Source organism: Ceratotherium simum, chromosome 8 (assembly GCF_057802395.1).
Source record: "Ceratotherium simum simum isolate JZ-2026a chromosome 8, ASM5780239v1, whole genome shotgun sequence".
Classification (NCBI taxonomy): domain Eukaryota; kingdom Metazoa; phylum Chordata; class Mammalia; order Perissodactyla; family Rhinocerotidae; genus Ceratotherium; species Ceratotherium simum.
Window position 1 is genome coordinate 12,295,247 of NC_141907.1, and position 27,478 is coordinate 12,322,724.

The 27,478-nt window shown below is 43.0% G+C and overlaps 1 protein-coding gene across 4 annotated transcripts; it reads left to right on the top strand.

Annotated features, from left to right (window-relative positions):
* BST1 (bone marrow stromal cell antigen 1) lies at window positions 1-26,758 on the top strand. Of its 4 annotated transcripts, XM_087434119.1 has the most exons (11): window positions 1-262; window positions 1,764-1,890; window positions 4,225-4,360; window positions 6,920-7,002; window positions 8,350-8,373; window positions 9,811-9,887; window positions 10,207-10,299; window positions 12,943-13,029; window positions 14,277-14,384; window positions 15,994-16,053; window positions 25,509-26,758. In XM_087434119.1, exons 1-11 carry the CDS (start codon window positions 72-74, stop codon window positions 25,612-25,614), a joined length of 1,092 nt encoding a protein of 363 aa, XP_087290245.1. In that variant the 5' UTR covers window positions 1-71; the 3' UTR covers window positions 25,615-26,758. The 4 variants fall into 4 exon arrangements, with proteins under 4 accessions (XP_087290245.1, XP_087290246.1, XP_087290247.1 ...); XM_087434120.1 differs by lacking the exon at window positions 8,350-8,373 and having other exon boundaries at window positions 32-262; XM_087434121.1 differs by lacking the exon at window positions 14,277-14,384 and having other exon boundaries at window positions 55-262.
* The last annotated feature ends 720 nt before the right edge of the window (window positions 26,759-27,478 follow it).

The following is a 27,478-nucleotide window of genomic DNA, read 5'->3' on the forward strand; positions in this document are numbered from 1 at the left end:
GTCAGCTCGGGGGGGGCCGCCTTAGTGCGGGGAGAGGAAGCGAGTCCAGGAGGCACTCCGAAGTCCCCGCGATGGCTGCACGGGGATGCGAGCCTTCACGGCTGCCGCTGCCCGTGCTGCTGCTGCTGCTGCTGCTGCCGCTGCTGCGGGCCGCCGGCGCTGCAGGCGCGCGGTGGAGCGGGGAGGGCACCAGCCCGCTCCTGCAGAGCATCTTTCTGGGCCGCTGTGCCGAGTACAGCTCGCTGCTGGGCACGGAGGAGCGGTGAGCGCGGCCGGCGGGAGCGGGGGGCGGGCAGGGGGAGAGGACTGAGAGGGAGAGGAGGGGAAATACAGGCAGGGAAGAAAAACACAAGGGCAGGGGAAAGTGGCAGTCTAGAGGTGAGGAGGGTGTGGGGAGGAGAAAATGGGGTCTGAAGGTCGGGGGAGTGGGGGCAAGTAGAGGGTCTTAACATGAGGGTTGTGCGGGGTGGGCGGGTTCTAAGGATTAAGGGAGCCGAGTGTGGAGGGTGGGGAGTCTAGAGGTGGGAGGGGCCGGGGGGTGGTGAACCTACGGGTGAGGAGTGCAGTGTGTGGGGTCTGGAGGTGAGAGGTGTGCTCATGTGTGTGTGTGTATATACATGAAGGAGGGTGTGGGGGGTGCGTTAGAGGTGAGTATTAAGTAGAAGTGAGTTTGGGTGACAGCCAGCCTGTGCTTAGCTAGAACCGTCAGACCCAGGAATACGATCTCCAGCTGGAATTCCATGAGTCCAGGTATTTCCGGGGAACTCAAATTTCAAATCTTCTAATCTAGAAGACTTTTTAAGTTTGAGTCTCTCTTGCTTGCCAGCACTGGCTTCTTAGAAATGTTTGTTCCTTCTCTGTACCCACTTTTTCTGTTTTCAAAACGTCCCTTTCCTGTGCCAGTTTTTTTTTTTTTATTTTCAAAGATTTTATTTATTTTATTTTTTACCCCCAAAGCCCCAGTAGATAGTTGTATGTCATAGCTGCACACCCTTCCAGTTGCTGTATGTGGGACTCGGCCTCAGGGTGGACAGAGAAGTGGTGCCTCGATGCACACCCGGGATCCGAACCCGGGCCGCCAGCATCGCAGCGCGCGCACTTAACCACCAAGCCACAGGGCCGGCCCCCTGTGCCAGTTTTTACTGTGACACATTTAAGGCAAATAAAAAAGAGCAGAGAATAATATAAGGATCACCCATGTTACTCAGTACCCCACATGAGAAATAAAAAGTTACAAATGCGCTGGGAAATGTTTTTGGAAAGCTGGAATGGACTTTAAGAGTCATGGCCGGTGCTGGAGGTGGAACACCTTTCGCAACACTTGGCGCTCACTCCTGATTTTACAAGATGCTGCGCATCCTCCTGACCTCACCTGGCCCCCAGCCGCACAGTGGACCTCACGTCTAAAGGAAGAGGCCCCTGAAGCCGGGAGGCTGTGTGGTTTATAGGAATTGTCACCTTCTACCTCAGTGCCTTCTGCTCTCTCTGTGAGCCTGGGGCAAGACTGTATTCCTTGGCTCTAAGAAATTTGTGTAGCACCTTCTGAGAGACACTCGCACTGTCAGATTTCTAAATCCATCACCTAAGTTAGTTTTTTCCCTCTTCTGAACTGAGGTTAATGCATGTGCCATGACAATTTCCTGTCTTTTTTATATGCCTAGTTCTGCAGAGTTGATATATGACAAAATGGCTTGTAAAACTCTTGGAATACTTTGACAGAAATGGAAAGCCATCACATTGTAATTTTTTTTCCTTTTGCACAGGAACAAGAACTGCACAGCCATCTGGGAAGCCTTTAAGGTGGTGCTGGACAAGGATCCCTGCTCTGTTTTTCCCTCGGACTATGACCTTTTTATCAACCTCTCCAGGCACTCTATTCCCAGAGACAAGGTAAAACCTGGCTCTCTGTCTCTATAGAGATAGACGGAGCACGGGCCAGGTGTGAGATTAGCTGCCCTCAGCGACCCTGCAGTGTCATCGAAACGTCAAGCAACAAACTCACAATATGCACGTGGACCTCAGTGGTGGGAAGATGGCTCTGTCTTCACAGTGACCCTGGGTCTCCTGCGTGATGTGGGCAGGAGAGACTTACCTAAGTCAATAAGTCAGTGCAGGAATCTCAAGGATGTCAGGATGTTGCCACACCTTTCCACCTGGCCTCTGCCCCTAGCCAGTTCTGAATAACCTCCGTCCTAACTGGCCCCGGAGGACTGAACCTTGAGTTATTCAGAAAACTCTCAACCTCAGTATCCTTCCAGAAAACCAATCCCTCCTTTTAACATGCCTTAAGATTATATCTATTAAGTACCACTTTCTTTAAGAAAACCACATCTGTATTCTGTTTGCTCTCAAAGTTCTAAGAAAATGAAAATAAATGAGAAAATCTATGTAAAATGCTTGCTTAGAACAATACCTTGAGTTTAAAGAAAGTTTGATATCATTTTTATTTCTCTGACATAATTCTTTTCTTCTCCAGTTTTATTCAGATATATTTGACATACAGCATTGTGTAAGTTTACAGTGTACAGCATGATGATTTGACTTAACATATATCGTGAAATGATTACCACAATAACTTCAGTTAACATCCATCATCTCATATAGATACAAAAAAAAGAAAAAGAAAACAAAAATTTTTCCTTGTGATGAGAACTCTTAGGATTTACTGTTTTAACACCTTTCCTATATATCATACAGCAGTGTTAACTATAGTCATCAGGTTGTACATTACATCTCTAGTACTCATTTATCTTATAACTGGAAGCTTGTACCATTTGACTACTTCCTCCAGTTTTCCCACCCCTACCCCCACCTCTGGTAACCACGAGTCTGATCTCTTCTTCCATGAGTTTGTTTTTTTTTGTTTGTTTGTTCGTTGTTTTTTTTTTAAAAACAGTTTTATTTATTTATTTATTTTTTTGCGAGGGAGATCAGCCCTGAGCTAACATCCACGCTAATCCTCTTCTTTTTGCTGAGGAAGACTGGCTCTGAGCTAACATCTATTGCCAATCCTCCTCCTTTTTTTTTTTTTTCCACCAAAGCCCCAGTAGATAGTTGTATGTCATAGTTGCACATCCTTCTAGGTGCTGTATGTGGGACGCGGCCTCAGCATGGCCGGAGAAGTGGTGTGTCGGTGCGCGCCTGGGATCCGAACTCGGGCCGCCAGTAGCGGAGTGCATGCACTTAAACGCTAAGCCACAGGGCTGGCCCCGTTGTTTCGTTTTTATGTTCCACATATGAGTGAGATCACACAGTATTTGTTTTCCTGACATCACAATTCTTAACGTGATTTTTTCATTGTAAAATCAGGTAATATTGACTCTGACAAATAAAAAAATCTTAACATTGATGTTTTCATTTGTAAAAGCAAGTAAATGAAGCTGGGAGGGTCAGAGATATAATAGACTGAAAACATGGTTTTTAGGTATATGTTGCATTTTGAACCTTGCTGCCTCCGTGTCAGTAAAAAGGGAGCCATAAATTTTGTTCTCCTCTCTCATGGATTTTGGTGCTAGTTGATGAACTCAGTAAATACTTACTGAGCTACTTCCACATCCGGGCATCGTGCCAAGGGTTGAGGTTGTATCAGGGAACAAAACAGCCCTGCCCTTGGGGAGCGCCCAGTCTGGACACGGACTGATTGGACTCCTGAGGATCTGATGAGATAATGGGCAAGCGGGATATTGTTATTTGCATTATTGTTATGTGAAAACACTATACCTTTATAGTGGAAATTATCAAGTATAATATAAAAGTCATGTACTTTTAAGGCAATTTACACTTTAGGAAGTGCTTTCTGTGATCACATAGCATCCTACTCACAGTTGTGGAAGAAGAGAAAGGGCTCATGTTCCCCATTTTTCAGATGGAAACTGAGGCACAAGGAGATTACATGCCTTGGTCAAGATCACTTGTCTAGTGTATGACAGAGTCAAGATTTGAACCCAAGTCCCTTGATCTTTTTTTAAATCCAGGAATATATATAAAATATATATACTATATATTGTGCTACTGGGAAAATATTTCATTAACATTTGCATCATCCCCTTATAATAAAGAGAAGAGAGGTGATAGCACTCTCTGAATGGGTAAGGAAAGATCAAGTTGTTGTGAGGCAAGTCAGAGTTGAAGGAGAAATGGTTGCCTGACTTGGTAATATTGTGCCTGAAAAAAATCTGTTGTGATTTTATTTTATATTTTAATTTTGTGTTTGTTTTTCCTTAGTCTCTGTTCTGGGAAAATAACCAGCTCCTTGTCACTAGCTATGCAGAGAACACCCGTCGCTTTACACCTCTATGCGATGTTCTGTATGGCCGGATTGGAGATTTCTTGAGCTGGTGTCGACAGACAAATGCCTCTGGTAAGACTCCTGCAGAAATCACAAGAAAAGTAAGAGTTCCTGTTTACTATGCATTTGCCATTTATGCTAAATTCTTTCATATGCATTTATCTCATTTGATCGCCCCAAATCCTCTGAGGTAGGTGGTGATAATACTAATTAATAATAGCAATAATAGATAGAGAGCACTTAGCTTTTGCTAGGTACTTTCTAAATATTAACTAAGTTAATCTCTGCAACAGCCCCATGGGATAAGTCCTATCCTAATTCCTATTTTGACAAATGAGAAAACTGAGGCACAGCAAAGTTAAGAAATTTGCTCAGGGGCACACGGCTAGAAAGCAGCAGAGTCAGACAGTCTGAAGCCAGAACCCATGCTTCCACCCTGCACAACTCCACCGCTCCATCCTCATTTTCCAGAGGGGGAAGCTGAGGCTTAGGGAGGTTAATAACTTGAAGAAGCAGGGCCAGGATTCAACCCTCTTCTGCCGGATTCTGAAACCTGTGCTCTTAAATGGCACTCCTGGCCGCCAGCAGCTATTTCCAGATCAAAGTCACAATGAAAGTTGAAGTCACAAGGACTGGCCTGATGGCAGTGAAACCTCTCCTCATTCATCCAACTCCCACACTGGGAGCTGGCAATACAGCAGGCCCCGCTCAGGGAGCTTGTAGCCTTGTGGGGGCGTGTGTTCTGATGCGAGAGGAGCTGGGAGCTAAGGAGTAGCAAGTGAGACACCAGCCTGGACCAGGGCATCAGGGAAGCTTCCAGCGGCTCTTCGCCCATGATGATCTTGAAGGATGAGCGAGAGGTGGCCTGCCAGGAAAAAAGGTGGGAGGAGGTGTTCCTTTTGTGAAGGCTAGAGATTGTTCCTCCCTGGGTATCGAGTCACCCTAAGAATTAACCTAAGCTCAGTTCTGTTTATTCTCCTCCATTCATTCATTCATCCATCCAACTACAATTCACAGAGTGCCTACTGTGTGTCAGGCCCTCCTCTTCCAGGCACTGAGAACACAGCAGAGAATAAAACAGGAAAATCATACCCCATCCTTACACTATAGAGGGAGGAGATAAGACAATGAACAGCCAGTAAAATACATTGTCTGCTGTAAAATTATGAGGGGTACCAAGACAAACAAGACAGAGAAAGAGAGTAGGAAGTGCTGGAGAGGTGAGAGCAAAGTGTTGCAATTTTACCTTGGTGTCCAGGGAAGCCTCGCTGAGAAGCTGATATTTGAACAGTGACATGAAGGAGATGGGGAAGAACATTTCTTGTCAGAGGGAACAGCAAGTGCAAAGGTCCTGAGGTGGAAGTGTGGCTGGCATATTTAAGGAACAGCAAGAAGGGCAGTAAGTAGAGAGAAATGTAGCAGGCTATGAGGTTAGAGGAATAAAGGAAGGCCAGATGGCACAGGACATTGTGAGGACTCCGTCTTCCACTATGGGTGAGATGGGAAGCATTGCAGGGTACGGGTCAAATGGACATGGCCATTCTTCCAACAGACAGTGACCAGGAAGCCTCAGTTTGATTATCCTGTGGAGAATGGGGAGAATGAGGGAGGATGTGATGGAAAGAGTATGAAGAGAGAGAATGTGGTATAATACAAAATAAATATTTTGTCTTTGTCCCTCGATTCTTGGTACACAGCTCCTAAAACCCTTGGAATCTGAGGAGTGATGAGAGTGTCTTTCATATGGTAGTGAGATGACTGGTGGTTGGGGGCCCCTAGATAGCTTCAGGATGGGGGCTAGTCACCAGAAAGACCAAGGTATGATTAAAGAGTTGGAACTTTCAGCCCCATCCCCTTCCTCAGGGAAGGAGTGAGGGGCTGGAGATTAATCACCAACAGCCAATGATTTAATAAATCATGCCTACATAATGAAATCTTCATAAAAACCCCTAAATGATAGGGTTCGAGAGCCTCCGAGTTGGTGACACATCGAGGTGCTGGGAGGGTAGTGCACCCAGAGGATTATGGAAGCTCCATGCACGTCCTTCAGGAAGGACACATTTTGCCTTGTTTGGTTCTCCCTGGAATGACTTGTCAATTAGCACTTTCTCCTTTTTTTATGGAGTAAATGGAAAACAAATTCCATTATATATCTGCTGAATTTTGTTCTTAAAATTTTTTAATTTAATGCATCTTAATATTTTATATATTTTAGATGGTATAAAATTTCTGTTTTCTGGCTAAGGACTATCACGTTTTAAGTCTGTCTTTTTTTTTTGTATTTACTATCAAGACCAGGGCTAATTGAAGAAGGCACTTCTCCCAATAAAGCAAAGATTTTTTTTTTAAATCACTTTATTAGAGCTCCAGTAGAGAAATAACCCAGCAGCTTAGTTCTCCACCTTCCTCACATTTGTGATGAGCAAAATGACAAATGTCTTCCTGTCATGGACTGAGGGGTCACTCACCAGGCTCCTTGTGGGTTGAGTGGGTAGAACTGTGAAGGCTAAATTCCCGTACGCTGTGCAAAATGCAGGCTAAATATATTTTGTGGAGCCAGTAAGTATTTTAAATTAATTCTTCCCTGATATAATCTTTGAAATGGAACATGTTTTTCCATTTTCCCCGTAGGACTCGATTACCAATCCTGCCCCACAGCAGAAGATTGTGAAAACAATCCTGTGGATTCTTATTGGAAAAGGGCATCCATCCAGGTAATCCTGGGATGGACACCTGGGTGGCTGAGCAAGTGTGGGACCCGTGAACATGGGACAGAGAGCTTCAGAAACTGGGTCATTGGGTCATTACTTAACTTCTCTGAGCCTTTGGAACATTCTGATTCATTCTCTCTGCTCCGTAAAGGTGTGAGAATTTAAGGAGCTAAAATACTTAATGTAATGCCTGGCACAGAGAAAACATTCAGTGAATGCTGGCTATAGATGAGGACATTAAATAGTCGTTATTATTACTATTATATTGTGGTGGTTGTTAGTACTTCAAATCAATGTGATTTTGATTGCTATATAAAATGAGGTAATCCCTGCTTTATGGGAGACCCTGGGTCACCTGAGAGCTAGATGTGGGGGTCAGAAATGTCCACAAGACTGATATTAATGGGAGAGGAGGTGATAGGGGACTGAAGATAAACTGGAGATATAGAAATGGTCCCTTTAAGGTAGGTCTATTCGTCAGAGAATATTGTCACCAGAGCTGATGATATTATCAGTAGCTATAAAATACCAGTGACTGCAGCTTTCATTTTCTGTCACCAGGGTTAGACCAAAGATGAGAAATCAAGAGAGTTAGTTCCTTAGCTGAATGCCTGACAAAGAGCTGTCGACTACTAAAAGTTAGCTCTATTGACTAGGAGTGGACTTCAGGTCCTTCCACCCACTGCCAACAAGCCCCTGCTGGGCTATTCGTGTCTCTTTTGGTCCCATTTTCTCATCTGGATGCCCAGGTGTCCACTGGGTCCATGGCTAACGAGGATGAGAGGGGCTTTGGTCAGATCCTCTACCACGGCTGCAGTTTGGAGCTAAGCAGAGGGCTTGCTCCAGGCAGAGGACGTTCTGTTCATGCCTGTGCTCTCCTGCCAGTTCCAGTGGGAACCCACTACCCCTGGGTTCCGTTTTAAGTTCAGGTTCCCGTGAGTTGGCAGTGGGCTGCCCGAGCCCCTCATTGAGGACTGGGAGGCTGCAGATGCGTCATCACCTGAACGTGGGGTCGTAACGGCAAGTCGGGGTGATCTCAACGTTATACGTAGAGGAACCATACGTCCCACCCAGCGGATCTGCCCGACTTCAGAGTGTGTGCTCCAAACCACCATCTTCTGCTTCCTCCAGTTCTATAATGGGAATCTAATAATTGTGCCCACGTTTTATGAGCCCTTAGAATAGGGTGGGTAGTCTAAGCATGGGAGAGGTAGGTCAGTATGGTGATGAGAAGAAGGTCTGAACCGTAGCAGAGAAGTATTCAGTAAATGTTAATAATTATTATTTTAAATGATTTGATCTTTACAACAATCCTATGAGGTAGGGACTCTCACTCCCCTTGTTTTCCAGATGGGAAAAATGCGGCACGAAGAGGTCAAGAACCGAAGTCTTAAGTGTAACTTAAACTTACAGAGCAAATGAGCAGGACGGGGGCCTGGGGGCAGAATTGGAAACCAGGCAGTCTGGTTCCAGAGAACAAATTTTCAACCACTACATCATACAGCCTCATTGTATCTGCATGCATATTTTAAATTAATTTTATTTCTTATCATCAATGTAATAGCTGCTTATGATAGAAAGTGACAAATTACAGAAAATATAAATGAAAAAATTCATCATCTATATTACTACCACCTAAAGGCAATCTCTTTAGCATAGTAGTCATCAGACCTTGGCATGTGAGGATTTAACCATGACTCTTGGCACTGTTTGGAAGCAATCTGACACCTGGATGGCATGGAGTACATTGTTGTTTTGCTGCAGCTGGTACTGGGCATCACTTTGCCAGAGACTACGAGAGGAAGCCCAGCCACATATCTCATTCTAGTGTAAACATTTTATGAGGGAAATTAAATGTTCTAGTAGTAACTGAACTGGAGATTGGGGAACTTCTCTGGACCTATCTCTCCCTTGGGAATTTCAGGGGTTGACTAATATTCCCAGACTTTTGCCCATTTATTTTTCACATAGTAGAGCTCATCCTCCATCCACCTAATCTTGCATTTTGCTTTAAACGTAAGCACTTCCTGTGCTATAGCAAATCGTTTGTAGACTTTCATTAATGGCTGGCTAATAGTTCAGACATGTAAGGACCATGGGTTACTGTCCACTCCCTTATTGCTGACTCTTTGAGATCGGTTATGAACAATGCTGCAGTACATATCTTTGTGCACAATGCTTGTGGTGGCCCTTCATGCTGTTTACCAAAGATTTCTGGCTCATCTTCTGAGCACATGGTTTGCACTCCTCTGCCTCTTGAAGTTACTTACGTGTGACTTGCACTGCCCAATGAGATGTGAGTGGGAGTGACTGTGTGACTTCTGGGTGGAAGCCTCTAAGAAACTGGTCTGTGATTTGCCACTTTTCCCTTCTTCCTTCCCTGACAATCATGGACTTTGCGGATGTGGAGGCTTTATCAGCTTGGGTCCCAGAGTGAGGACAATGGACCTGTGATAAACATGTATTGTGAGCATGAAATAGTCCTTGTTGTTTAAAGCCCTGGTGATTTAAGGTTGTTTGTAATGGCAGCATAGTTTAGTCTATTCCAGCTGATACAATGCTGGAATCTATTTCACATTATTTTCTTAGAGTAGATTCCCAGACATGGAATTACTGAGTCTGTAAGTTGTTGACATTACAAAGCGATTTGCTTTCCAAGATATACCAGTTGCATCCCTACCACCCATATGAAATATCAAAATGTATCACATTCTGGACAAGATGAGAATTGTCAACTGAAAAAAAAATAGCCCATTTTATAGCTGAAAAATGACGTCTCAATTTACTCAAAATACTTGCTTCTTCTTGCAGTATTCAAAGGATAGTTCTGGGGTGATCTATGTCATGCTGAATGGTTCAGAGCCAACAGGAGCCTATCCGGTTAAAGGGTAAGAATGCCAGCACCAACAAACACAACCAAGATGCCAAAATGTTTCTTTAGTTCTTTTGAATGGAGGCCTAAGAGAATCCTCCTAATTCCCAATCTAATACTCGTTTCTGTAAGTTCAGGTGGAGCAAAACAGTCCAATGACCTGGAGGTCAGAGTCATGTCTATACATTTATACCACTGACAGCTGATGAATGCATGAATGAAATAAGTGACCTACAAATAAAAGCTAAAAAACAAAGTGTAAATCAACTAACAATGAAATAGGAAAAGTATCATATTGCTTTAGGACTTTAAGAAATATCTTTCCTGTTTCTCAGTTTTTTTGCAGATTTTGAAATTCCCCACTTCCAGAAGGATAAAATCACACGAATTGAGATCTGGGTCATGCATGAAATTGGGGGACCCAATGTGTAAGTTATGGTGCTATTGATGATGGTGATTGTGCAAACATGCCTTTCTTGGGTGTGATATCATCAAGTCTGTTTTACATTTTCATTTTTGGGGAAACAATAGCCTGCTTTGTTTCTAATGTGGTGGGTAGAGAAAGTCAAAGGCTTGACTTTCTGGAAATGCCACTACCACCAGTCCTGAGCACAGAGAGAAAACCTCCTCTATCCAGGTACTCCTCTCAGCCAAGGAAAATCATGTTCCTTTCTGAGTGACCTGGGCAGCACTGGATAGGAGACTTCCTCATGCACTTGTGTAGGTCAATTCCAGTTTCTCTTTCTGGTCATTTGAAGCCCAAAAATCCTCACTAGGAGTTCTCAGAATTGACCCAAGGACTATGTAATGAAGACTTTATTCTAGAGAGAACAACCTCTTCCACAACTGCCTCTCAAACTGGCAAAAAATCTTTTAAGATCCAGATTTTGTGGGAAACCTCTCGAGTTTGTATAAATGCAAGCCTGAACACATCCTTCTCATCAATGAAAGGCACTGCTGGCAACACTGAAGATAAAAAACTTAAACCCAGTTGGTTCAGAGACAAACCAGTGAGGCTAAGCCAGTTAAAGCTGTGCAGTCATGATGGTGCTTCGGAGGCGGGCTGGGGCCTGGTTCTTTAGAGCATTGATGCTACATGGAGGAAAGTATTGCCAACCCCAATGAACAGATGTGTTATTGAAAGTATATTCTGGGAGAATCTTAGCAAATTCCCCATTTCAGGCCCCCAGGACCCTCTAAGACTCACTATATAATGAGTGATATTTTTTCCTGTCTCTTGGGCAATAGATTAAATTTGCAAATGACTTATTACATAGTTATATCAGGATCTACATTCCTCTTCCCAGAAGACAAGTTATACTTTTTGTTGCATGAAGAAAAATGCATATTGTTTTTCTTATTTCTGTGAGAAGCTGCTCTTTGTCTAGAAATTATGCTTGCTTGTTGTTTTAATGTATTTATCAGAGAAAGCTTGTCCTTTGAACTTACCTTTCATGAGATACAGAAATTGCAGTTGAAGGTCATCTCAGGCCATCATCTCTGCTGCAGGAGAGCTGGTAACAGGGAGTCAGAATACCTGCTTGTACATTTGTGCCACAGAGTGGAGTTGCAGGTCGTGAGCTAAGAAAGTGGAGATCCTGAACTGCTCAGATTTTAGGGGGAAAAAGTCAGAGACAGAGAGCTAAAAACAACATGGCTAATACCTGATTGTGTTCAGCACTGCTTTAGCTGCCTTTATTTAAAAAACTAGTAAAATAACCCATCGACTGAGCTCTGTGTCTAGGTGTCCTGAAACATCCATGTCATTGTTTACTCAAAAATTCTAAGTAGTGAGCTTGGCCCAGAGAAGGACATCATCCCAGATTTTGTCAAGGTTCTGAAACATGATGTTATTCAACACCTTGCCCTCTTCATTCCTGTAATGCCTGGAATTCCACTTCTTCTGTGAAAACTTCCTCCAATGGCTCATTTCCTCCCACTATACTCCCTCTCTATTAATTTTATAGCAGAGAGGCTGTTTACCTTCCCATTCTACCTACGCTGAGGTGGGGCCCTGCCTGCGTGCGATGTGAATACCATGCCCACTAACCACAGCTGGCAGTGCTGTATCCACCTGTCTGTCTTTATAAATCCCCCCTGCTTAATTACGACCATCGAGAGGGCAAGAATTCCTGTTGATGACGGTGTAACAGACATTTCACACTCTGTTCGAGTGGTCACCATGGGGTTCAATTTGGCTTCTCAAGAGCCTTAAAATGCATTCAAAACCTTGGTGCCAGAAAATCTACTTTCAAGAATTTATGCTAAGGAAACAAATAATTAAGGAGGTGTATGAAAACGAAGCTTCAACAAAGTTCATTGTAGTGCCAATGACATCGAAATATAGGAATGAATCTTGATCTTTAAACAAGAGGCGGCTGGTTTTATGAATTATGTTCTGATTATGTAAGCGAGACTATGCAGGAATTAAAAATAATGGCAGAGAGGTATACGGGTATATACACAGACATGGGCAAAAGCAGAATACAAAATGCATTGGACAGCAGAATCCCATTGTTATATTTTAAAAGTCTCGTGGGAATAAATATATTTAAAAAGTCTAGAATGATGCGCACCAAAATGTTAGCAGCAGTTATCTCTAGTGATGTGGGGTTTGGGGTAATTTTTTTTCCTTTTGCTTATTTGCATTTTCTAATATTTTTTGATTTGTATGTTTTTGTTTCCATTTAAAGCTTAACTTAATATACTGCAGGTTGAGCAAGTTAGCAGTGAGCATTGTGCTGGCCCGGGGCACATCACGGAGGGGTGTTGATGGGTGGGGCTAGGATGCGCCCTGTGGCACACTACGCATGCGCTGGCATAGGCCCTCCTAGTGCGCGTGACTCTCGAATCTCAGACTGGGTGTTGGGACTCAGAGCGCTCGCTCCTGGAGCGCTGCGGGTTTACCGTAAGCAGCGGTTCTGGGTCCAGAGACTTTCCCAGATACTTTTCCAGAGGGGAGAATATCCGGGGAGCACATGGTTAAAAGAAATTTTAATTAACCCAGAAACAACTTCCTCTATCCTCTTCTCCTTTTATTTTATTTTTATACTTACGTTTTTATGTTTTAGGGAATCCTGTGGAGAAGGCAGTGTGAAAGTCCTGGAAGAGAGACTGGAGGAAATGGGTTTTCAGTACAGCTGCATTAATGATTACCTGTATGTGGCATATATTTTTTTTTTAACAATTTTTTATTTATTTATTTTTTCCCCCAAAGCCCCAGTGGATAGTTGTATGTCATAGCTGCACATCCTTCTAGTTGCTGTATGTGGGACGCGGCCTCAGCATGGCTGGAGAAGTGGTGCGTCGCTGTGTGCCCGGGACCAAACCTGGGCCGCCAGCAGCGGAGCGCGTGCACTTAACCACTAAGCCACGGGGCCGGCCCCTGTATGTGGCATATTATAATCAGTGCGTATATTCAAAGGTGGAGCGGTGGTCTTCCAGGGTATGGGGCTGTTGAAAGGGTTTTGCAGGAACAGTTCTAAAGGCCTGGAGACTGTGCCTGCTGGGTTGTCGCTGGGTGGGGGGACTGGGAGTGCCTTCTGGCCGGGGTTCTGGTTGGCCCCCACCCACTTCTGTCCAAAGTCCTGGACAGAGGACGTTTAAAGGACCGACAGAGCAGCCCTTGATTGTTTGTGCTTGTCTGGTTTCCTCCTTGCTTGCTCACACAGGGTGAGTAACCTGAGAACAGGGACTGTGGTCCTGGCATCTTTGGATGCCTGTGGGATCCTTGCCCAGGATAAGTGCTAAGGTGGAGTTTGTTTGTGGTACTTCCGGGTAGGTACCTCCTGACTGCAGACCAATAGGAAAATAGTAATAGCTACTATGTATTGAACCCGTTATGGTTCGGACACTTGATATACTTGTAATCAGATATCCTGATTTGAGAGCATTCCTGATTCTTGGAAACGGAGGTAAGTTTGGCTCCCACCCTGGGACAGTTGAAAGCCCTGGACTGGGAATTTCTCACCTTGCTGCTTCCTGCTTCTCTCTGCGTCAGCACCTAAGTCTGCAGGCCTGTTTAATTCCTCAGAGGCCAGAGTCCAACACTGTAAGGACTTAGTGGCCTTCCTGAACATTTGTGGGTATGGCAGGGTGCAAATTACATCTGCAGTCTTGTCCAGCACCCATGACCATCTGGCTCGCTCTGCCGCCCTCTGCCTTCTCAATAGTTGCATGGGCCGAGTAATCCTCCCATCTGACCCTAGCCCCTTGGAAGTGTGGGTCTCCTCATACTCATGCCTCCCCAAAAGAATGAGCCCCTCGAAGCTGTTGTCCTTTCCCACAGCTTGAAGCTGCACCATTTTACTCATCTCGTATTGCTAATGCTCTCAGGAAACTCAAAAGTCAGGTGGTGTTATCAACCTCTTTTTAAAAACAAAACAAAGCAAATACTTTTTTGTAGAAATAGAACCTATGTACGGAAAAATGCACGAACCATAAGTATGCAGTTGGATGAATTTTCACAAGTTCAACATATACCTGAACCAGCACCCAGACCAAGAAACAAAAGGTAACCAGCACCCCAGAGTCTCCCTTCCTCTCCCGCTAAGTCATCAGGCCAGAGCCCCTGGTCCCCTTACCAGCCCATGGCTGTCCTCAGGGTCTCAGCCTGCTTCTACTTGCTCTAGTGTTGTCCCCACCTAAGCTGGCCCTCGGCATGTTCCCTCGTGAGCCCCGCTCAGCTTCCCCAGCTCCCATTTCTTTATTGCCCGTGGGCTCTTTCTGTGTTAAGGTAGGGGTTTGTGTGGGGCCGGCCCCATGGCTTAGCGGTTAAGTGCGCGCGCTCCGCTGCTGGCGGCCCAGGTTTGGTCCCGGGCGCGCACCGACGCACCGCTTCTCCGGCCATGCTGAGGCCGCATCCCACATACAGCAACTAGAAGGATGTGCAACTATGACATACAAATATCTACTGGGGCTTTGGGGAAGAAAAAAAGGAGGAGCATTGGCAATAGATGTTAGCTCAGAGCCGATCTTCCTCAGCAAAAAGAGGAGGATTAGCATGGATGTTAGCTCAGGGCTGATCTCCCTCACCAAAAAAAAAAAAAAAAAAAGGTAGGGGTTTGTGTTGTTCCTGGGAGCACAGAGGAGATAACAAAGGCTTAATGTGGGAGGGCGACGAAGGTTAACAAATCAAACTGCAAGCCGGGTGTAAGTGAGAACCTCCTGCCCCTCAAAATTCAGGGGACATTTGCCTCTGTCCTGCGTCAGTTGAAAGTTCTCCACAGGGTTCTTGCCAATTTTGGCGAAGTCTTATCTTTTCACAGCCTCTCTTGCCTTCTGGTTGTTTTCTGCTTAGCACTGTGTTGAACCAGACTCTGAAACTCAGTGCGTTTTGGGGGAGCATAAGATAACAATAACAAACTATTCTCATAAAAAAGCTCTGTTTAGTGTAGACTTTACTGAAAAGTAGGCGAGTCCTAGGGAGGGGTCATGTAGCATGCCGTAGAGGAACAGTGTATCTTCTGTTCTTTCAAAGTCCCCTCTGGTCACCCTGCCACGAGGGATCCTCTGTTGGTCGAGATCCCACCCAATGCCCAGTGTCCACTGTTACCTGGCTCCTCTCTTCACTGTGGCTTTCCCTGCCCTCCTGGCTGCCCTGGAACTCCACATCTTCTCCCACTAATGTGCAGAGCAATTTCGCTTTCTTTGCTGCAGCCTGGGTACCAGCCATCACCATGTGCTTCAGGTCCAACTTTCTGCCTAGGTACCTATCAAGAGGTTTTTCCGAGCAAAATCGTGCATCCATACAGAAGTGGTTCCGTGCTTGGGCTCTAGAGCAAGCCTGCAAGGTTCAAGTTCAGCTCCACCGCTCACTACTGTGAGAACTTGGGCAAGGTCCTCTGGACAGCTTTCTTAACTGTAAATTGGAGATGATAGTAGTACCTGCTCCATTTGGTTGTTGTGAAGATTAAATGGTATAATCTATGTAAAATACATAATCAAATTTTTTTGGTACATAGTAAGTGCTCAATAAATGTTGGCTAATATTTTAAGAAAGAAATTATGTGTTCTTCGAGGTCAGAGACCTTGTATCCCCAGTACCTTGCAGGCACATCATAAATGTTTGATGAATGAAAGTCACTTAAATCATCTCTTAAATATTTCTTTTCATTCTATAGACCAGTGAAGCTGTTAAAGTGCGTGGACCACAGCACTCATCCTGACTGTGCCTTAAAGTCGTAAGTACATATTTTAACCCCACCTCCTTGCTTCCCTAAGATAACCAGTCCTTACGATTTACAGAACACTGGTGAATTGCAATGTGACTTTACATTCACCCCCTAAAATGCCAGGCTGCAGAGTAAGGTGTGTACTTCTGCACTTCTCTCAGTCTCTCTGAGCTACTAGGTTGGTACAGATTTGATGAACATCTGCCCAGCTGAGCTGAACTCCTGCCCTGATGTGGCCTCTGCTCCAACTGCACTTGCTTCAGCAGGAATTCTAGGAGTGAGGTTGCAGGAGGGCCTTTTAAAATTTATTTCTTAATCCTAATATATTTTAAAATCATATTAAATTTTTTGAAATGGTAGTACATATGCATGGGATGAAATTCAGAGATATAAAAGGGTAGAAAAAGTGAATAATCTTTCTTCCTCTATTCCTAATCGCACAATACCCTTACCGCGAGGCAACCACTATTTCTGGTTTCTTGTGTATCCTTCTAGAATATTCTGTGCCTGTGACAACACGCACACACAGAAGCATATTTCTCTTATCCTATTCATATAAAGGGTAGTATATATAGGATTCTGCAACTTGCTTTTTTCACATAATAGTGTATCTTGGTGCTGTTTCCCTATCTATAGATAAAGCTGCCTCATTCTTTTTAGTAGCTCTGTGGTGTTCTGTTGTGTGCATTACAGAGAATATTTTGTACATCCTTGTAACTAGTCCATTGGATAGACAGAGAGACAGAGACAGAGAAAGAGAAAGAGACAGAGGGACTGCTCATCACGCCCATATAGCTCTTCTTCTCTTCCTCGTTTAGTAATAGAATGCTTGATTTCAGTTGGGCACGTGGTTACCAAGAATAACGAGTGTACTTCCTAGCCTTCCAACCCACTGTGCTCAGTGCTGTGTGCAACTTTTGGATTAAGCCCTTGAAAGGAAGGAACGTGCATTCCCTTTCCCCTTTCCTTCTGGCTGGTGTGTGGACCCATAAGGTATGGTGCTGAGACATCTTCAGTGGGGCATGTCAGGGCCACACGACAGAGGGACGCTGGGTGCTCCCATACCATGGGGTCACCATATCAGCCTGGACAGTTACTGAATGAGAAATAAACATCTGTCTTGTCTAAGCCACTGGGATTTGGGGTCATTTCGACGGCAACCAAACCTGTATCTGAACCAGTGTGGTTCACTGGTTTATCCTCATTTCAGAGGTAAAGAAACTCTGGCTCAGGGAAGCTAATGAAGGACTCTCCCAAGACCATGCAGCTGGTGAGTGGGTCTGAAGCGAGTCTGTGAGGTTTTCAGAATTCACTCCAGCAACCGTTGTGCTCTTTTGACTGGAAATTGGGACAACAGATCCACCATCACCCACATGTCTACTTGGAGCTAACATCCCGGGGTGGGTGATGGGTTTAAATCCTCTCTCATGCTGTGCTCTTCATTTCCTGTGAATTTGGCGTGCGTTTTTTTGAGTTCTTTCCTGGGAGGTAAAGACCTATGGACCTGGGTCTTCACTTTCCTCACCTGAAAATGAAATCCACCCTCCCCCATCCCTGCTGCTCAAAGCCCATCCAGGTTCCTACCACCAAGTCCTATTCTAGCCTGTCTTTCCGGCTTCTTCATACTCTTTGTCAACACACCGCCCGCTGCTCCTCATTGGGAACGTTCGTTTCGCCCGCTGCTCCTCATTGGGAACGTTCGTTTCACACTAGTTTTGATCCACTTCCCTGAAGAACCCCTGTGCCTATGAGACTGTGGACACCGGCCCTTTGGTGATGGTAAAAGCATTGCAGTTGGAGACAGTTGACCTGAATTTGGCAGTTTCCTCATCTACAAAACTAAAAATAATGAAAACCATCTCACAAGTTTGTTGTGAAGATTGAATAAAACAACGTGTGTATAAGTGCCCAACCTCCTTTTTAGACAGGACACTAGAAAGATGCCCCAGAGCCTGGGCAGAGCGCAGGGTTCAGGTTCCTAAAGTTCATGTAGAGAGCGCATCAGTCAAAATTCTTAAATGCAAGTGTCACACACCAGGTCCAGGTAGTTCAGCAGAAATGGGATGTATTCAAGGGTTTTAGGTCACTCACAGCATCTTCCTGGGAGATCCAGAGAAGCAGGACTGGAAGCCACACCAAAGTCCCACCCAGAACTGTCCCGAAGAGACCCCAGTGCAGCCTGTCTGGGCACAGATGCCTCAGAGAGTACCTGTGATGCGCCTCGATGCTGCTTCTAGAATCTCTGCCACTGCTGCCCTGGAAAGCTGGCGCCTTGGGCACCCCCATGGCTAGAATGGACCCTGTGTGGCAACTGCTGCTTTAATCCATTGTGCTCACACGGGCACATCTAGTTGGCAGAGTTTTGGTCACATGTTTGTGCTCTAACTGCGAGGAAGGCTGGGGAAGTGAGTATCTGCTTTAAACCCAGTGTCGTGGCTTTAAATCTCATCTACATGCTGGTGGCTCCAACATGAGTATCTGTAGTCCAGGCCCTCACTGAATGCCACACTTGTGTACTCGGCAGTCTACTCAATATTTCCCCTCGATGTCTAATAGATATTTCAAACTCAACACATCCAACACTGAGCTCCTGAACTTACCCGCTGTGGTGGCTGAGTCATGGCACCCAAAGATGTCCAGGTCCTAATTCCTGGAACCAGTGAATTTTACTTCATATTACAAAAGGAACTTTGCAGGTGTGATTAAGTTAAGGATCTTGAGATGAGATTATTCTGGGTTATCCAGGCAGGCCCTAAATGTAATTGAAAGTGTCCTCATAAAAGGGAGGCAGAGGGAGATTTGACACAGAAGAGGAGAAGGCGATGTGATAATGGAAGCAGAGATCCGAGTGATGCTTTGAAGGTAGAGAAAGGGCAAGGAAACAGATTCTCCCCTCAGGAGATTCTCTAGAAAGAACCAGCCCCACTGACACCTTGACTTTAGCCCAGTGAAACTGGTTTCTGACTTCTGTCCTCCAGGACTGTAAGAAAATAAATTTGTGTTGTTTGAAGCCACTAAATCTATTACAGCAGCAACAGGAAACTAATACACCCCTAAACTCGTAGTCATCCCTGTCTCAACTGATGGTAATACCCACCTTTCCAAAAATCCCCAATGCCCATTCCAAAAATCTTGAAGGCATCCTTGACTCCTTCCCTTCTCTCACCCTCCACCAGAAAATCCTATGGGTTTGACCTACCAAACTGGTGGAAAATCCAGTGATCTCCTGTGACCAGCCTGGTCTGAGCCACTGTCATCGCTCACCTGGATTCTGGGGATAGACCCTCATGAGTCTCCCTGCTTCCACCTTGCCCTGGTACCCGCATGGCCTCTTTGAAACCCAGCTGCTGGAGTCAGCCTTTTATTTTTATTGTTTATTAGGGAAATTTTCAAACATATACAAAGTATAGAGAATAGTCCTTTAAAATTTTAGTCATGTCACTCATCTGCTCAAAACTCTGCAATTGCTCCCACCTTGCTCAGAGTAGGAACCAGACAGGCTGCCCTGGCCCCACGTCTCTCCAATTTCTTCTCTCCCTCCCCTTCCCTCACCAAGCCTCAGCCACAGTGGCCTCCTGGAACATGCCAGGCACATTCCCACCTCAGGGCCTTTGCCCTTGCTGCCCTCTCTGCCTGGAAGCCCTTCCCCTAGGTGGCTAACTTTCTCACTTACTGTAAGTATTTGCTTGTATCTCACGTACATGAGGTTACCTTGACCTCAGTGTTTAAAATTACAGCCCGTGCCGTAAACTTTGGCTCTGTGAAACCATTACGTTGCTGTAGTTTTCTTTCTTGTAGTGTTTATCATCTTCTGGTTTCTTTACTTACTGAGTTTGTTCTTCATTGCCTGTCTCTCACCTCTTAGAACATAAGCTCCATGGGATGCAGAGGCCTTTGCCTGTTTTGTTCACTGATACTTGTGTCCCCAGAACCTAGAATGGAACCTGCAGCCTGATAGGTGCTTAGGAATGAACGAATGAATGAATGAATAAATGAACAAAAGATTGGTTTCTACCATGCGTAGGAATAGATTTGAGACAAAGAATGTTCAAAGGTGCCAGGCAACTGAAAGGAATGGCACGTGTCCTACAAGAGGTGGAGAGGTGTCAGCATATGTGTAAGTTCCAGATTTTGATTGCAAGAAACAGAAACCAGCTGTGGCTCACTTAGGTAGGAAAAAGGGGCACAAGGTTGTTGGGAGGATTTAATAGGATAGATGATCCAGTGAGCTGGGGACCTCATAAGGCCTGGAGAGGTAGGTGTCATCAGTGTTACAGTGTAATTTAGGTCTTTCTGGTTTTACTCCTTGTCTCCTTAAGCAGACTGTAAACTTTATGCAGATACAGATCATGTAAAATTCCTTTTTGTAAAACCCATTGCACCCTACACTGCCATTCCTGAAATAGGCAAGTGGTGCCACCCTGGCACCAGTGCCTTGGTTTACCTTTCCTGCTGCAGGATGTGTAAGGTGAATGAGGGTGGCTCTCCTCACCTGTGCTCAGGTGTTGCTGAGCTTTGGATGTGTCAGGCTTCCAGCCTGGCATTCTGGAGTCATCATCTCATTTCGTCCAACCACATTCCTGGAAGGTGGGCAATTTGATCCTCATCAATGATGCTGAGGTTCAGAGAGGTTAAGCAATCACTTAAAGTACTCAGGACTGGCTAGAGCCAGAAGCAGAAGCCAGGTTTGTCTGTGTGTAAAGTCCTTGTTCTTCCCAATGAACCACACTGCCTCAGTGTGTCGCTACTTACAGCAGCTAAGTAAGGGGTTTATAGTTCCTGACCTGTTCTTCTTCCTTTGGGCATTCTTTCAGGGATCGTTGAATAGATTTGTTTATGATGATTCTTTCTCAATTCCTTTGAATGTCAAGAATAAAACCCTTTTTCACTCTTTGCCAAGTTTTTCTCCGCTTTCATTGCCCTGAAAGCAATTTTACTAATCTCTTTTTTAAAAAACTTAGCAAAGAATATTGGTAGATAATTTACAAAAGAGGAACCACCAATAGCAAATATGGAAAATTATTTCATCACTAATGAAATACAAATTTAATAAGGTGCAATTTCCACCTCAACTTTTTTGACATGTCTTAACAAAAAAATAGCAGAAAAATACTTTAAAGATGTTGTTCAATGCTTGAGGACATTGTAAATTGATAAAATGCTTTGGGAGAACAATTTGACAAGATGTATCAAGAATTATAAAAATATTCATCATCTTTGACCTAAGTTAGACCTTAGGGTATTTCTGGTACCCTATTCTAAAGAAGTGATTCAAAATGTGGACACAGCCTAACATGCTCAAAGATGTTCACCAAAGCGTTCTTTATAATGCTGAATCAGGAGTGCAAACATTGGGAGCTGGACCTAAATATCCGACGACTAGTGAGTGGTTACCTCAAAGGGTTACACTTTCTGGATGGAATAGAATGTAACCAGTAAAAACAATGGTAGATGTTATATGTCAATCATATCTCCGTAAAGCTGGGGGAAAAAAAACCAATGGATGATCACACAGCAATATGGAAAAATTCTCATGAACAATTAAAGTGACAAAACATGTAGAAAACAACCTTATACCCTTATAGGTTATAATATTGGCCAAAAATTCAGTAGACTGATAATCTACAGGATTGGTGAGGATAAGAGAAAACAGATATATGTTACAGAAATAAGGACTTGCTGTGTTGGTAAGGGTCAAGGGAAAACATCAGAGCTCTCATCTTGACCCAAATTCTCTGTCCAAAGTGTGTCCGGTTCCCCCTCCCCACCTGCCCCTCCATCCTTCAGCTGCCCAGGCCCTAGGCCACAGAAGTGGGAATACCAAATTCTACTTGCTTAGGAGTAATGGGGTAAAGGACTGTGAATCTGCAAAGGTTTAGAATGGAATAAACAGCTCATATTATTATTAGTAGTAGTTTTGTGGTAAGTTTAGGAACAATTTGTATTGTTTGGTATTTAATGTATTTGCAACATTTTAGAAAATTTAGCATATAACAATAGTTGTTGGAATAGTCCTGTGATTCCAGTATATGTGTAATTATTAAATAACTGATTTTAGACTTGGGATTTTAAATTGAAAGTTATAAGAGAATTTTACTAAGTTTTTTTTTATTGATGTTTTAATAGTTTATACCATTGTGAAATTTTTGGTTGTACATTTTTGTTTGTCTATCACCATATACATGTCTCCCTTCACCCCTTGTGCCCAACCCTTACCCCCATTGCCCTTGGTAACCATGATACAGTTTTCTCTGTCCATGTGTTGGTTTATATTCCACATATGAGTGAGATCATACGGTGTTTGTCTTTCTCTTTCTGGCTTATTTCACTTAACGTAATACCCTCCAGGTCCATCCATGTTGTTGCAAATGGGACGATTTTGTCGTTTTTTATGGCTGAGTAGTATTCCATTGTATATATATGCCACATCTTCTTGATCCAATCGTCAGTTGAGGAACACTTGTGTTGCTTCCACTTCTTGGCTATAGTGAATAATGCTGCAGTGAACATGGGGGTACATAGGCCTCAAACTTTGGATTGTTGATTTCAGGTTCATTGGATAGATTCCCAGTAGTGAGATAGCTGGATCATAGGGTATTTCTATTTTTAATTTTTTGAGGAATCTCCATACCGTTTTCCATAGAGGCTGCACCAGTTTGCATTCCCACCAGCTGTGTATGAGGGTTCCTGTTTCTCCACATCCTCTCCAACATTTGTTGTTTTTTGTCTTGGTGGTTATAGCCATTCTAACGGGCGTGAGGTGATATCTTAGTGTAGTTTTGATTTGCATTTCCCTGATGATTAGTGATCTTTTCATGTGCCTGTTGGCCATCTGTATATCTTCTTTGGAGAAGTGTCTTTTCATTTCCTCTGCCCATTTTTTGACTGGGTGGTTTTTTTGTTGTTCAGTTGTGTGATTTCTTTATATATTATGGAGATTAACCCCTTGTGAGATATATGTTTTGCAGATATTTTCTCCCAGCTGGTGGGTTGTCTGTTCATTTTGATCCTGGTTTCATTTGTCTTATAGAAACTCTTTAATCTGATAAAGTCCCACTTGCTTATTTTTTCTTTAGTTTCCCTAGTATGAATAGGCATGGCATCCAAAAAGATTCCTTTATGACCAATGTCATATAGTGTGTTGCCTATATTTTCTTCTATGAGTTTTATAGTTTCAGGTCTCACCTTCAGGTCTTTGATCCATTATAAGTTAATTTTTATGAATGGCAATAGCAGATGGTCCACTTTCATTCTTTTGCATGTGGCTGTCCAGTTTTCCCAACACCATTTACTGAAAAGACTTTCATTTCTACATTGTACGTTCTTAGCTCCTTTGTCGAAAATTAGCTGTCCGTATATGTGTGGTTTTATTTTTGGGCTTTCAGTTCTGTTCCATTGATCTGTGTGTCTGTTTTTGTACCAGTACCATGCTGTTTTGATTACTATTGCTTTGTAGTATGTTTTTTTTTTTAAACAGTTATTTTAATTTTATTTATTTATTTATTTTCTCCCCAAAACCCCAATAGATAGTTGTATGTCATAGCTGCACATCCTTCTAGTTGCTGTATGTGGGACGCGGCCTCAGCATGGCCGGAGAAGCGGTGCGTCCGTGTGCGCCGGGGATCCGAACCCTGGGCCGCCAGCAGCGGAGTGCGTGCACTTAACCTCTAAGCCACGGGGCCGGCCCGTTTGTAGTATGTTTTGAAATCAGGGACTGTGATGCCTCCAGATTTGTTCTTTTCTCTTAGGATTGCTTTAGCTATTCGGGGTCTTTTGTTGCCCCATATGAATATTAGTATTCTTTTTTCTATTTCCGTAAAGAATGTCATTGGGATTCTGATTGGGATTGCATTGAATCTGTAGATTGCTTTAGGTAACATAGACATTTTAACTATGTTTGAGAATTTTACTAAGTTTTTAATCGTTGTTGGAATGTTTAAGAGAATTAAGATTAAATTTTATACATTTATTAGATTTACTAGAATCAAGTATTTGAGAAGGTTTTGCTCATTTAAAGTCATTTAAAGTATTAAAGTATTTAAAAAAGAAAAGGTAATATTTTTAAACTTATGTTTAAAATAATTTAACCTAAAGTAATTTGACTTTAAAATATTCAAGGGAATTTGAATGTGTGAAGCCCCCTTAAAAATTATTATCAGGGTTCACTAGGTTTTTAAATAGAACAATGCAATTCATAAATTAAATAGAAAAGTGTATGGGAAAATCAGGGTTTTGAATTTATAAATCTAATAGCTAGAACTAATTTTTAAAACCAAAGTTACTGCAAATAGTGGTTTTTTCTGTGCACGAAAAAGCTGCCCTCAAGCCCAACCTCACGTCCACATGAAAAGCTTAAGCTAGAATGTGACAAATCAATGCATAGAACGTGGACCCAGACATAGAAAGCAAAGGAAAACAAAACTGTTTCTATTTGTGCATGATAGTGGACATAAATGATAGAAATAAGTCTGAGAAGATAAACTCCAAATTGCCAACAGTGGTTACTACTAGGGAAGGGAGTGAGAACCGGAAAAAGATGAAGAGAGACTCATTATTACTCTGTTTCGTTCTGTATTATTTTATTTAAAAAAATAAAAATAAATGTATCTTTGTATTAATTCATTAATTATTTAAAAGCAAAAAAGAAAGTTCATCAATTTTGAATGAATCAAGTCTGGGACGTTAATGAATCAGAGGTGCAATTGTAGAAAATGTCCAGCAGATGGAGCACTAGTACAGATTTGTGGGCTGCTGGAGATTCCTTGAGCAAAAAAGGAGCGACCAGCGCTCAAATGGAGTAAGGAAGTTTCAAGGACCCTGGCCACTAGTCGAGAGCCATGGGCTACATTTCCAAGCCAACATCAGATCATTTCCTAGCTTGAAAAATTTCTCTTTTAATTGGTTTCAAAGAATTCAGTAATTTCTGTTTTTTAAAAATCCAGTGGTCAGACCCTGTTTGTTATGACCAGAGTCCATATTTTGGCCAGGTCCTCTCTCGATGTCTTTATGTCAGGACAGGTTTTTCCTCACCACTTAAACTCTGATGATGAAATGTCCATCAGTAGGGAACTTGGCTGACTTTATAGTACATCCACACAATAGGAATTCTTCCATGAGGAAGAATGAATTAACTCTGTAAGTACAACATGGAAGTATGTCCAAAAAATGGTGTTAGGTGAAGAAAGCAGTTGCAGGTTCCATTTGTTCTTAGATAAAAGGATATGTGAATGTGTATGTATGTGTGTGCACGTACGTGTGCACGTATCTCATTCCTGGAAGGACAACTCAAAGTTCCAAGATTGATTCTCTGTGAAAAGTGGGAATGGGGAGACTAAGGGACTTTTATTTTTTCCTTTATAAGCTTCTGTACTTTTTGAATTTTTCTGCAACTTGCTTGTATATTTTCAAAAGTAGGTGCCATACACCAATACTGACATTTTCTCTATTTGCTATTTAATTTACAGGGCAGCAGCACCTACTCAACAAGAAGTCCCATCCCTCTATGCAGAACAAAGTGCCAGCCTCATCATTCCTCTCTTAGTGGCTGTGGCTTCAGTTGCTCAAAAGTAGCTAGAAACTCAGCTCTGTTGCCCTAACCAGCCCCCGCCCCTGACACCTGCCCTTGCACACTCATCCTTCTTGTTCTGTGTACACTCAGTGATTCCATTGTCTAAAGAAGCTTCCTGCTGGGAAAACAATGTCCTGAAATGGGTTTTTAATGACACACATGCCCAGGATTTCAAAAACAAGAGATTAGTCTTATTTAACAGGTTAAAACTGCTGCATTAGAATTAAAATAAATTATTTTCTTATTTTCATATTGATACAAAGCATTGAGACCCAGACTGTTTGTTATACAGTCAAACATTTTTAGAAAATTCTAATAGAACTGTATTTTATATTTTTTCTATATCCCCAGTAGGGCACACTGCATGCTTATTGATAGCTTATGATCTATGTACACTATATAAATGTATACATATATATTTGGTAGGCAAAGATTTATGTATAAAGATGTTCATTTAATGGTTATTTGTAATGGGGGAAAAAACCCAATATGTCTAATAATAGGAAACTGGTTACATATGGGTTGGTATATCTGTAGGATAGAATATTATTCAAATAGTAAAAGTCATGTTTACCAACCCAAATGTCCTTCAGCTGGTGAATGGATAAACTAACTCTGATACATCTCTACATGGAATATTGCTCAGCAATAAAAAGTAACCAGCTGTTGGCATTTGTGCTAAGTGGAAGAAGCCAGACCAAGAGACTATATACTGTATGATTCTATTTACATGACATTCTGGAAAATGCAAAACTATAGGAACGGAGAACAGATTGGTGGTTGCCAGGGGTTAAGACTAGGGGGAGGGCTGACTAAAAAGGAGCAGTGTGAGGGAATTTGGGGGGAGTGATGAAACTTTGTACATTGTGAATCTACGTATTTGTCAACACTCACAGAACTGAACATCAAAAGGAGTCAATTTCACTGTAAGTAAATGAAATGTTTTCAAAGAACATTTAATCACATAGGAAAATGTCAACAATAAGTGCAAGAGATGGGATATAAAACTGTTTATCATATAACCCAACTGTCTAAATATAATATAAATGTATAATATAAGTGTAATAAATATATATGTGTGTTTGTGTGATATACATATTGTGATTGAATGAAAGGAAAGGTAATAAATCAATTATCTCGGGATAATGGTCTTATCAGTGATTTCTATTTTTAACTCTTGGCTTTTTGTATTTTCCAGGTTTTCTGTAATGAGTATTCGTTACTTTTGTAATCAGAAAAAGGAAATACCCACAAACACATATGCACGTATCATATGTGTGGTAATTTGACCCAACACAGAACATTTCCAGAAGAGAAAAACAAAACCAAAAGCTTGTCAGACACTTCTCTTTTCTCCTTACTCCTTTTCTTACCTAAAGCAAGAGGGAGTGGTTCAGACAGGGGAACTCGCGGATTCTGATGCCCCAGCAGCCAGCAAGTGGGCAGGGGAGCTCTTTGACTTCCTGTAGGGTCCTGTAAATCTCCGCAGTGGGAAAAAGAATTCCCATCAGCGCAGAGCCATTGCTCAGACGTGCAGCTCTGAGTGCAGAGCTCTTTCTTCCTCACTCCACTGCCCTTCATCTCCAAGCGAGGCCCTACTGACTGTGTCTCCACTCAATTTTTGTGGACACTGCCCAAATATTCGCTATAAAGCTGGGAAACCACACAGCTTGATGATCATTGTGTGTAACATGTATTTACAATTCAGCCTCGTGAATGTCTAGAGATCACCCCAGACACTGCCCTGGGCAGGGCTCAGTCTCTCACTGGGAATGATGCAAAGGCCTCCTAACCAGCTCCCTGTGACTTTTGTCTTTTTCTCTCCTGGTTCTTCCTCGTCTCCCATCATTACCCCTCACTTGTGAA

Excerpts from the sequence above, each read along its gene's own strand:
- BST1 (XM_087434119.1), top strand. The coding sequence starts at position 72 with ATGGCTGCACGGGGATGCGAGCCTTCACGGCTGCCGCTGCCCGTGCTG. Across the intron at positions 13,030-14,276 it reads AGCTGCATTAATGATTACCT|AAATAGAACCTATGTACGGA; the intron begins GTATGTGGCATA and ends ACTTTTTTGTAG. Across the intron at positions 16,054-25,508 it reads CCTGACTGTGCCTTAAAGTC|GGCAGCAGCACCTACTCAAC; the intron begins GTAAGTACATAT and ends TTTAATTTACAG.